Below are 12,885 nucleotides of genomic sequence, written 5' to 3' on the forward strand. Positions count from 1 at the left end.
AACATTGTCTTTGACCTTGAGCAGCAGGACACTTGACCCGTAATTGCTCCCGGTGAGCAGATTGGTGCATTGCATGGTTGTGCCCACCATCAGTGTTTGAATGTAATATACATTGTAAAAATGAGTAGTGATATGGCTGACTGAGTAAAATAAAACAATCTACCTGAAAATAGATAGCTATAAGTGAAGAGCAATTTCCGCAATTTCCGCAATTACCATTTCCGCAATTTCCGCAATTTCCACAATTTCCGCAAATTTCAAGATTTGATACACCACCAAGATACCTATGTACCTGTCTAGATACTTCCTTAATGTAAACGAAGTCCACACCCACAACACCAGGGGGAGTGCAACGAACCATGTACAAGTACAACCCAGATTCGGCACAAACAAGGGACTAAATTCTTTTCACTCCTATGCCACCAAAATGTGGAACGCCCTACCAACAGTCATTAAGACATGCAAATCCCTTGACTCCTTCAAAACCGCTCTCAAAGGGTACCTACGGGCGGCTGCAATTCGAAACTGGCCCCCGTAAAATCTGAATTTCCCACCACTGCCCACCCTTTTTCCCCCACACTATATGTTTCTTTCCCCTTTTTACCTCCTTTATGAATGATGAATTCCTGTTCTGTTCTTTGACTACCGGTAGAAGTGTCTATTTGTACGTCTCTAAATGTTTTGATCATGCATTTGATGCAAGGTGGACCCTCTTGTAAACAAGTGTAATGCTTAATTGGGTCGTCCACTCACAGTTAACAGTCTTTGTATTGAGTTTGTGCTTGAAATGTACTGTAATTCTGCAAACTGTTAATACATATTTCAATCAATCAATCAAACTGAGATAAACAGAGGGGGGCGGTAATGCAACTATACGGATGCCAACCGCCATAACACTACAAAGAAGAAGTACTCCGTTTGCTCTCACTACTACCACTTCCGTCCATTCCTCACAACAAGGAAGATGGCGGCCAGCTCAGATCGTAACCCCCCTCCTTTCCCTGCAACAGAGGATCAAGAAGCAGGAGATGGAGATAGTGACGAGGGAGCGGATGTCTTTGTTGGCAGTGTATGTATCCAACTCATTCAAGTGTGTGTGGACTGGAAGTATTGTAACGTCATGCTGGTGATGAGCGAGGAAGTTGACATGAACTTAATTGTTAACTGACCCAATTCGACTGACCCCGGAATTCACATCACCAGAGGCAGACTGAAATGGCTCTTAAATCAAATGTTTGTTTTTACTTTCATAACATAACAAAATAAGCTTTAGTGTCATAACGGTGCGCTAATTTTGTCGCCACTTTTACATCACAATTAAAGCATAAAACTCCCCCCTTCCCTCGCAATGGTTTCACAAGTAGGCTACTATATCTAATTGGGCGGTATGTGGAACTTGAACTTCTGCTAATGTTCCGTTAGCCCTTGACTGATAACTATAGTTGATCCCACCCATTGCACCTACACCATCCTCTTATCTATATAGCATATCCATTTCAGCTGAAGGCTTCTTGAATTATTTGAATATATATATATTCAAGAAGCCTTCAGCTGAAATGGATATGCTTGGAATGCCCTGTTAATTTAATTCTAAAGGTGTATAGGTAATTCTAGTGACAATTTATTATTATTATTATTATTAGTAGTAAACGGTATTCCGTATACATTTTTAGGTGTGGTGTCAGTTAAATCCAATCAGAGAGAGTGCCATTTATCAGCTTAAAGTTTATAGTGTTCCAGTTCCAATTTTGACTGAATTTATTTGTCATTTCAATTTAATTTGTTTATCCTGTATTCTTTGTGTTTTCTCCTGATTGAATAAAAGCGGTATAATGAACTGAAACTGTATTTTCTGTTTACTAAAGAGCTGGAGAGCTAAAGAGAGACTAAAAACGAGTACTATCAGAATATAGAGCTATTTCACTTATTTTGAAAATCCTTTTTTTACTTCACCTTTTAAAATCATTTAGGTACATGCTCAAAAGATGTGCAAATGGATTTAGCTACATTTGTACACCTGATAAATGAACACTTGATTTGATGTTGTCAAATACAAGTAGGCCTATTAGAGGTTCTAATGTCAGCGTATTATGTAGATTCCGGTTATGAGGCACGATTCCTGGTCTGATAACTCGCTAATGGAGCATTACGGCCTTTATTTTCCTCTAACAAATAGACCAACCATGTGGCTATCCAGCCAGATGCTTCAAGTGAGGAGCGTCCAGATCTGTTCGGTGAAGAGGACGTCGGCAGCACAGCACCAAACCTCAGCTCCAATGGGCTTCACTGTGACGACGATCTGTTTGGAGGTATTGAAACCATTTCATCTCACAGCACATTGCCCTTGATATGCTTTTTCTTTTCGTAATTGAATTCTTATCGGCATATTATTATCCTGTCTACAGGGAGTCCATACTGTCTCCGACCACCGAACATTTCGTCGGAAAGATCAGACTTTAATTTCTTCTCCGAAGTAGAGTTCGGCGAGTCACAACATCTGGGAGTGCAGCTTTCAGAACAAAAATTCGGAGGAATGCATTTCAGAAGTTGCGAGTGACGTCATGTTGTAGTTGTACCGGAGCTTTCCGACGAAAAGTTCGATGGTCGGAGACAGAATGGACTGCCCTTAAGCCTGAGGTTGAAGAAATAATACTTTTTCCTTGTAACTTAGAAGCACCTGTGGAGCAGCTGACCACAGAGGAACCCATTAGTGCATCCTCCACTGCACCTAGACCTGCCTCTTTGCTAACTACCAGCACAGCAGCATTGCAGCCTAAGTCCCTCGAGCAGGTACAGGGCACGGCTTAAGACTGAGGCAGTGAGCCTAATCATGTTGCCGTTTCATTCACTCACTAGCACAGCTTGGTCGACAAGCAATTAATTAATTAAATCTGGTGTAATGTTTGGTTAGAGGACGACCTGCGTACTCTTGTCTTGGCACACTGTAGTACATTATACACTACTGAACAAAACTGATTCCATATCCATCTGCAACATACTTATTTTATTGCCATCAAGAAGGTTTTATTTGTAATTAGTGTATTGCCATATATATTTATGTTCTTTTGCAGTTGGAGGAGTCGGAGGCCAAGGATAGTTTTGACTTGGATATTGCTGTCACCAACCCAGAGAAAGTTGGTCAGTATTATTTTCTATACTCGAGGAAGTTTATTCATTGTATGCCTTTGCCTTCATTCACTGTTAAAACTACATTTAATTTATGTCATAATGCACGTAACTGTAAAATGTTTTTGTTGGTATTATTGCAAGCATCCAACAAATTAGCTGAATATTTCTTTACTCATCTTGGTCACTTGCCAATGTAATCTTTCCATGCAGGGGATGGCATGAATGCATTCTTGGCATACAAAGTATCCACTCGGGTATGCATGGAAATTCCAATATATCTATTCCCTGTCACAGTATTTAACTGCAAAATCCATTAAACTTATTTTATTAGGATGTCTATTTCAAATATTTCCCTGTGATTTACATAATTCATTGCCTTTAGAATATTAAAACATTTAACACTCAACACTATTTCTTTCTGGCCCATTGCTCGACCAGACGTCTTTGCCAATGTTCAGGAATAAGACCTTTTCAGTAAGGAGGCGTTTCAGTGACTTCCTGGGCTTGTACGAGAAGCTGTCCGTCAAGCATTCGCTGAATGGCTGTGTCATTCCACCACCGCCCGAGAAGAGTGTTATGGGTGGGTTGTATTGTTGTCCTGTTATGTTATTCAGTTTTAACCAAACAAGCTTGTTCATGTGTTGAGTTTTAGTTTGTTCACTGTGGTATTTAACTTTGTTCAAACAGGAATGACCAAAGTGAAAGTTGGAAAGGACGACTCTTCATCAGTGGAGTTTGTGGAGAGAAGAAGAGCGGCTCTTGAGAGGTTAGGGTGCTGCTCTTATTTGCTTAATGTCGGGTCCAAATTATCCACTTAAATGGCAGCATCCATATTCCGGGGGGGACATTAGCCCAAAATAGATGATCTACATACAAGCTCAAATCATCGCAACGTGATGCGTTGTGAGCTTGCAGATCGACTATTTTTGGCAAAGAGAGAAAAATCAGTCCATGTACAGGGTCAAATCAGGTCCAGTTTACGAAGTCTGAGGGTTTAAGTGGTTAAACTTAAAGCTTTAGGGCTACAACTATTGTTTTTTTCCCGATTACATCATCTTGAGTTAGACCATAAAAATACTGTTTGGTAATTAAGTAAATCAGCTAATGCTCTCCCTCTGCCCTACGTAACTCTACACATATATACAGACATGATCTGCAGGGTCTCATAGTTAGTGCTCACTGCGTTCGCAACTATAGTGTAGATACCTTGGGGACCGGTGACAGTGGTATGGCCTCCAAAAGCATCACAGTTATCCCTGTGGATTGATAGACAGTGTTGCTATGAATGGAAATGATGGTTATACACATGTTGCTATGATTTACAGGTATCTTCAGAGAGTGGTGTCGCATCCATCACTCCTGCAAGACCCTGATGTCCGTGAGTTCTTGGAGAGGGATGAGGTACAACACTTTGTACCACTATTCATAAATGCCCATACTGTAGTTATGGGATTTTTATAAACAAACCCATGTCAACAGGCTCAAAGCAAACTGAAAGCATGTGCTGTCAATAATGGATTAAAACACACAACACATCACAAAGCGTTGTGAGCTTGTAGATCAGCTATTTTTACGCGTGTGCGTGTTTGTTTGTTTGTGATTGTGTTTCAGCTACCCAGAGCAGTGAACACCCAAGCACTGAGTGGCGCAGGCTTCATGAAGATGATCAACAAGGCATCGGATGCTGTCAACAAGATGACTATCAAAATTAATGAGTCTGACACTGTAAGGGGGTTTATTTTCCAATAATGTTTTAAAATTACATTAATATGTATTCAGTTTGCTGTAATGCACTGTGACCATTGAAATAAGGCAATTAACATAAATGAAGTAGCTCATGTAGCAGCTACAAACGTACAGTATGTATATTCATGTCGTTGGCTTGGTGATAGCCTGTACAACACCAAGAGTTCCGTCAAGCCGGCGAATATAACAATTCCGGTTTACTTCCGGGTTGTGAGCTGACGAATATAAGGGCTTCAGAATAAGACCTCGTAAATAATGTTTTCTTTAGTAATACATTTATTTAAAAAAAATGCAGTTTATGATATGTCTTTAAATGGCGTATGCTAGAGTACTTATATGTGCCCTAAAGGGTTGTTACCGATTTAAAAATGGCTATTGATTCCCATTAAATTGGGCACTTTGCACATGTTCCTACTACGTGTGGCGAACTAAAGCAAAGGGGTGCCGTTTCTCTTTTTATTTGCATGGATTCTGAGATTGCCTATTATAGACAATTATTATAGTGGTTTTATTATAGTGGTTTTCAACCAGTGGTCCAGGGACCACCAGTGGTCTTTGAGGGGGTTCCAGTTAGTCCCCAGCTAAATGATAGAGTTGGTAATCAAATGGACCCTTTATATATAGATCTTATGGGTCCATTTGGTTTCATTTTACAGCACTCAAGAGTTAAAGATCTATAAGGGTCAATTTGGTTACCAACTATCATTTAGCTGGGGGCTACCTGGAACCCATTTTCAACTCCTTTTCATATCATTTGTCCTCACTAATGCTCATGCTAATGCTTCTATATACTCGTTCTGTGTCTCATTCGGTTGTAGACACTTCAGAAACACGCCTAAGATATAAAATTTACATTTAAGTTTTTATTAACGCAAGAACAATGGCTTCCATTTTAGTATGCCAACTTTCCAGAGAGCCTGCTGCAGTTTCTATTAACTTTGATTCCCCATTGATGATGTCACTGGTAGGCAGGTTTCTGAACTGTCCACAGACCACCTCTGAGACACAGTTATTAGGCAAATATGGTACCCATATTATAATGAGGATTATTAATTATATGAAAATGGGTGAAGTTTTCCTTAGACAAGTTTTGGATATTTTCTTTTGACTTTAATACCCTCTGAAGTACTCTATTGGAAAATAAATTTGTGTACAAGTTATTAATGCTTTGCTCTCAGTATAGAACTTGTAAAGTTAAAACAACATTTCCCATCAGGTAAATGTTTCAGAACGAGCCATCAAATTGATAATTGACTACTTGTTTGTTTGATATGAAATTGTGATATTGGTCCTTTGTTACCCAGTTGTTTATGTGAGATTCAACCACTACAAATGATACAAATGAACAGTGACTTTTTAAATATAAAGCAAAAGTTACATTATATAAATGTACTATTTTATTTTTTTATGTTTATTTTTTTGTGGCTTTCGCCTTTTATTTTATATATTTTATGGAGGGACAGACAGTAGGCTGACAGGAAATGGGGTGAGATATGGGGGGGAAGACATGCAGTAAAGGCTGTCGGGATCGGGAGTCGAACCCGCGGCACACTGCCAGACTGGATTACCAGCCAAGGTGCCTGGGCCCTGGACCACTAAGCCATGGCCCAGGCCATATAAATGTACTATTAAACCACCTTAAACATCCCCTTGTTATTGTGTCCCAGTGGTTTGAGGACAGGCTCCAGGAGGTGGAGAATGAGGAACAGCAACTGAGGAAGCTCCATGCCATGGTAGATTCCCTGGTCAATCACAGGAAAGGTGAGTTCCACGTACTGTATCACATACTGTACCAAGACTTTATTTGCCCTGAGAGTGATAAAAGGACAGAGCGAGTGACATAATCCTTTGGGCAGGCTGATGGCTAAATACAAACAGATAGCTGACCGCAAAAGTGCCAATGTGCACAGAACTGTAACCGAGAGAGCTACAGTGCAATATGTCAAACATGGCCAAATGAAATGCTATTTAGTATTTTCTGATTCTTCATGGCAAAATAAGGCTTATGATAAATAAATTATTGCCTGTGTATTTGTAGTTGAATTCCTGTGCGATAATCTATTTACCGCATATAGTATCCGTCCTTTAATTCTATGAAGTCTATGACTTATCTTACTGCATACATGCATTACAGTATATACTGTATTGTCGGGAGTAATAAAAATAACTAAAGGAATGGAGGATAAAAACGAAACATTTAAATGATGGCAAAACAAAAGCAAATGGTCAGTGCTGAGCTGTACTTACGTATGCTCTTCGGCCCCACTCATACACTCATTTTCTCTAGATCTGTGTGGGAACACAGCAGTATTTGCCAAAAGCATGGCCATGTTGGGCAACTCGGAGGACAACAGTGCTTTATCACGGGCCCTGTCTCAGCTGGCAGAGGTGGAGGACAAGATGGAACAGCTGCACCAGGATCAGGCAGCCAATGACTTCTTTATACTTGCTGAGCTGTTGGCTGACTACATCCGCTTGATGACTGCAGTCAGGGTATGCTCACTCACACTTGATCCAAGGTGGAACACAATCGATTGGCCTAGTGGTCCTGGCGCATACCACATATAGGCGCATGCCTGACAGCATGTCGCGGTTTCAAGTCCCGATCCCAACGACCTTTGCTGCATCTCTCTCCACTGTATCCTATCAATAAAGGCAGAAAAGCCTCAAAAATATATTTTAAAAAAGTGGGCCTAGCTCTAGTCCATAGCCTTAAGGACTTCTCCTTACGGCTATGTTACTCTCGACTTCCTGCGCATGCATGAAATGCAACGATTTCGCTACTCTCCAAACTCACACGAAGACGGTTTTGTGGTGTCGAAAGCCTACTTTCCCTTAGTGGACGCACAGGAAGGAAAAATCTGGTGAATGGGGTTTGTCTATTGACAAGATCTGTAGAGGGCGCAATTAAGGAGAATACACAGATTTTATTTTCAGACCTATGCCTAATGTTGTTGAAAATGTCATCAGTGACTCCAGAATCTCTCTAGAGGAAATTTGATTGCCTGAAGGTCATGGCCTCAGGTTTCATCATGTCAAACTTTGCAAAGAATCTCAGGGTAACATAGTGGTCTAACTGGCACCACATGGCACTGGAGCACAATTATTTTCTTTTATGAGTGTGCATGTAAACGCATGTGGATGGTTCAGAATAATAAATTAAAGGATTATGAAACGGATAGATGACCAGACTCGGAAACTGTGTGCGTGCGTACAAGCAAGTGTAAACACATGTGGATGGGTCAGAATACATTTAAATTACTCCAGTCCTGGCCTCCTTGCATTGGCTTCCTGTTGCTTTTAGGGTTCGTTTCAAGGTCCTGGTACTCTCACATACAGTATAATTAGAGCTCTGCATGGTCAACCAACCACCAGCATATATCATGTACTTACTTAGTAAATCAACTGTAGCCATTATTAATTGTATTAGCCACAGCTGTGTTTATTCTGTTATGTTATGTTTATTTATTTGTCATTTCATGGTCGGACATCCAGTGATGTAAATAGGTTTTCAATGTAATTGCTCCCGGGACCCAGGGGTGGTCTTTTAGATGGGTCCCAGAGACATTTTATGAGTCCTACTGACAATGAGTACAGTACTGATTACAGTATTGCATCCTAGGCACTCAGAGGGTGACATGATTGCGTCCTTTAGTGAAGAAAGTAGTCCGCACACAGACTTTGCTCCTCCAGTAGTGTTTTATTGTATTTAAAACACCATAAGTTAAGACACAACGTTTCGGCCGTGAACGGCCTTCATCAGGTGATTGCGTCCTTTCTCAATTTAGTTAGTCTAAGGATGCTGGGTGCAGGCTATTTGCATCACTGGACATCAAAATCTTTTCACATATCACAACTTTGTAGTTTTTACAGTGTATTAGCATGAGTGCTATGATGTGTTATGAGTATGACACGTGTGTCCATAGGGTTGTTTTGATCAACGCATGCGGGCATGGCAGCGCTGGCAAGAGGCTCAAGGCACACTCCAGAAGAAGAGGGAGGTGGAGGCCAAGCTGCTGTGGGCCAACAAGCCGGACAAACTGCACCAAGCCAAAGACGAGATCACTGAGGTAGGCTACTGTAACACTAAACTGGATCATTAAAGGTTCTGCAGATGTATTAAATGTAGGCAGTAACCGCAGTTATACTCTGTGTATAATATTCTGGTTCAGATTATTTCTCCCTTATTGATCTAATTGATCCACAATAACCCTAGCCTGACACTCGGTCTGAATTTTGAATCGCCAGAACGTTTTTTTTAATGGGCATAGCTAGAAATTCAGGGCTGGAGCCAGGCAACCATAGCCCTTGAAAGACTAGTTTTGGTTTTAAATAAACATTAACTATTGGCTATGAATGGAGGTGGGGGTGTAATTTTCTCTGGGTTGGGACTGGGACCATTTCAAAACTTCTCCCTCTTCTTGTATTCAATGTCCTCAGTGGGAAGCAAGAGTGACTCAGTACGAGAGGGATTTTGACAGGATTGGGGTGACTGTACGCAAGGAAGTACTTAGGTTTGAGGTATGTACTGTATATGGACTTTTACATTGAAAATGCCACTTATACAAAATTGTATGGGTTTTACATTGGTGAAGAACACAAAACTACCTTGTTTACCTTTCAGAGTGAAAAAGCCAAGGACTTCAAGGGCCAGATAGTGAGATATTTGGAATCAATGCTACAGTCCCAGCAACGGGTAATATGTTTCTGTGATCTGATATTGTAATACAGGGCCTGTGAGACTGTGAGTCAGACTTCAGTGCTTATTCCAACCTGAAAAAGTTAATTCTACTACATGGCACAACAAAATATAGGATAAAACAGTTCTAAAATGTTCTGTGGTCAGGTTTCTAATGTCCACGGGCCATTACTGTCTCTACATCTAAGCACAGCAGCACCAGATCTAGCCACTAGTAATGAGGTGATTCTGAAATGTAGAGGATTGTACAAAAGTATTGGCATGACCATGTACTTGGTCATGCCAAGTACCAAGTGGGCGTTTTGGTGTAGAGCACATCAAAGCCTTCTACAAAGATGATTTTAAAATGGCAATGGTAACAATTGAGGAGGTACTTAAAAAACGTAGTGCCCTCCAACCCCACAAGGCCACTGGCCATGACAATATTCCCTCCAAATTTCTCAGAGACTCAGCCATTTCCATAGCTCCAATCATCACCCACATAGTAAACCTCCATCAAACAGGGACAGGTCCCCCACAGGAGCCCTCGTACAAGGTTTCTTTGACTATCTTGGTACCACAGGCCCTTAAAACAAGGCTCCAGACCTCCCAAAACAAACTGGTCAGGCTCCTACTTGGCCTCACCCCCCGAACCCACCTCACCCCTGCCCACTTTGACAGGCTGGAATGGCTTAGGGTGTGCAACAAACCATGTACAACCCAGATTCACAAACAAGGAACTAAATTATTTTCGCTCCTATGCCACCAAAATGTGGAACTCCAACAGTCATTAAGACATGTGAATCCCTTGACTCCTTCAAAACTGCTCTCAAAGGGCACCTACGGACGGCTGCAATTCGAAACTGGCCCCTGTAAAATCTGAACCCCCCCCCCCTTTTCCCCTTACTGTATATGTTTCTTTTCCCTTTTTACCTCTTTTATGATGAATTCCTGTTCTTTGACTATATAGAAGTGTCTGTTTGTACGTCTCTAAATGTTTTGATGAATTGAACATGGTGGACCCTCTTGTAAACAAGTGTAATGCTTAATAGGGTCGTCCACTCACAGTTAACAGTCTTTGTATTGAGTTTGTGCTTGAAATGTACTGTAATTCTGCAAACTGTTAATAAATATTTCAATCAATCAAAAACCAAATGTTTTCAAAAATAAAATATTTTGAAAATACGATCTACTGTACAAGTTCACAGTGCATAACATTGCGACAAATTGTAAGCTTGTAGACCGCTTCACATGTTTAATATTTAAAATGATATATACTTTAAAATGTTAGTTATTCATTCAGAGCATCATATACACTTTCTGTTGCTTTATTTTTAGATTTCCATTATGTTTACATTTTACTTACTTGAATAATAAAATGAGTAAATATTTCCAAAACATCACCATCGTCATCAGTGCAGATGCAAAAATGTATTTTATGGTGCACAAATAAGTATTTCTTATTTAATCAAGCAAGCAATTTGTCATATGCAGACAAAGTGTTCTTTGTGCATAATGAGGCCTCATTAACTTACTTCTCTAAATCTAACTTTGTTACAGATTGTAAAGTTTTGGGAGGCGTTCCTGCCAGAAGCAAAGGCAATAGCTTAACAAAGATTGAGACTTTATACTAGTAAAGACCTTCAACTGCCTTTTTGTACATCCTGGCCAGGAATGGAGAGGACAATTGCCACACAGATGAAACCTTCGTTCATCCACTAAATTTGTATTTTTTATTGTAGTACTTTTCCGGCTTTTTGATATATGTATGTGCTGCTGTACTTGAAAACATTTCATGTGCATACCTCTTTGTTTACCTTGTCTACATTACGATATAATGCAATGGTTCTCCAAGTGGGGTTCCGCGGACCTCCAGGGGTCCCTTGAAAGGGTTCCAGGGGGCTTAGCAAAATGAGTGGAGTGATATTTTTGAAATATTTCACATTAATTTGGGTGTCTTTGACATGACTTTGACAAAATGTTTGAGAACCACTGAGTTTCCTTGAAATGAAAAAGTTTGAGTACCACAGAAAGTATTAAGTCAGCTGAGATTTTGGCTAGTGTTTGTAAAAACCACTATCTCTGAGATAAATCTGTTTATTCTCAGATCAGTATATTTAAGTGTTAACATGAGTTACTGCCCTGAGGTAGTAATATGGTTTACAGTTGAAGATGAATTGATATAAGTCATTCCAGTTTCTAACAAGTTGTGATAATATCTATTATCTTAATGTTTTGGTGCACTACAATGCATTGTACAGTTGGGAGAGGCAGCATAATATTGATGGCAGAGCTTAATTTTCATTGTTAGTTTACTACTACAGTTTACTAGTGCATATTTATAAGCCTGTCATAGCTGCATGTGATGATAAAGGAGGTGAAGATTACAGTGAGCGCACATTGATGTTGAAATTTAATTACCAATATATTGATGTAAAATTTGTCTGAAATACCGTTAATCTGAATGGAATCTCTTTCCCCACCAGTATAGTATACCGGTATGTGAATAGATTTTTGTCTAGAGGGCTGCAGGCCATACATTGATCAATCACTAAATAGTGATGAGGCTCAACAGAACTGATTTTGAACCATTTGGGACATCGTTTACTGACCTAAACAGTACTTGAATTAAATAATGTAGCCTACCATCATTGTCAAATGTTACCAGCACATTATTTTGAGTAAATGGTTTATAGTAAGTACAATTGCATTTTGACACGCAATTGATAAATGCCCATATTTTTTGTCCAACATTTGTATCTAGTTTTCTGTCTTGTCATATATTTCCATAAGAATGTGCTTTATTTTTGTAACCACTGTCTGTTGCAGCGACTTCCTGAATTTGCTCTACTGGTAAAGAATAAATATTATTGGTTAAACTTTGAATTCTTTCTATCATGACTATGATTTATGGTGACTTTATTTATTCAGACTTTTTCAGCCATATTATCAAAACATTGGCACGTTAAGTTAAGTTTGTTGCAGTAAAAGTGTGCGTGTGTGTGTGTGTGCGTGCGCGCGCGATTTTTGTAGCGTACCAGTGGGACTCTTTATGGGACTGTGTGTGTGCGTGTGTGTCTTATAATAACTCTATGGTGTGTGTGTGTGTGTGTGTGTGTGTGTGTGTGTGTGTGTGTGTGTGTGTGTGTGTGTGTGTGTGTGTGTGTGTGTGCCTTTAAGGTCAAGCTGTGCCTGGGGCGAATTCAGTTCCGGGGTTGGCCGGAAGCGGGAAGTCTAGCGTGTTGTTGTTGTTAGCATCATTAGCATGCTGACAGATCGCTAGCATAAAGTTCGAGAGGGAGTTCACTGTGCCTTATTGTTGCTTCTACACT

General features: G+C 40.1%; 1 protein-coding gene across 2 annotated transcripts; it reads left to right on the forward strand.

Moving 5' to 3' along the window:
• Window positions 1-964: 964 nt before the first annotated feature.
• Window positions 965-12,439, forward strand: snx1b (sorting nexin 1b; the record flags this gene model as incomplete). 2 transcript variants are annotated; one of them, XM_080761589.1, is made up of 15 exons in its annotated part: window positions 965-1,069; window positions 2,177-2,309; window positions 2,672-2,790; window positions 3,072-3,138; window positions 3,340-3,383; window positions 3,568-3,709; window positions 3,817-3,895; window positions 4,455-4,530; window positions 4,741-4,854; window positions 6,543-6,636; window positions 7,163-7,368; window positions 8,802-8,945; window positions 9,316-9,396; window positions 9,500-9,571; window positions 11,114-12,439. In XM_080761589.1, 15 exons carry the CDS (start codon window positions 965-967, stop codon window positions 11,162-11,164), a joined length of 1,527 nt encoding a protein of 508 aa, XP_080617715.1. In that variant the 3' UTR covers window positions 11,165-12,439. The 2 variants fall into 2 exon arrangements, with proteins under 2 accessions (XP_080617715.1, XP_080617716.1); XM_080761590.1 differs by having other exon boundaries at window positions 2,198-2,309.
• Window positions 12,440-12,885: the final 446 nt, after the last annotated feature.

The sequence above is a fragment of the Protomyctophum bolini genome, assembly GCF_963924005.1.
Source record: "Protomyctophum bolini genome assembly, chromosome: 1".
NCBI classification, from domain to species: domain Eukaryota; kingdom Metazoa; phylum Chordata; class Actinopteri; order Myctophiformes; family Myctophidae; genus Protomyctophum; species Protomyctophum bolini.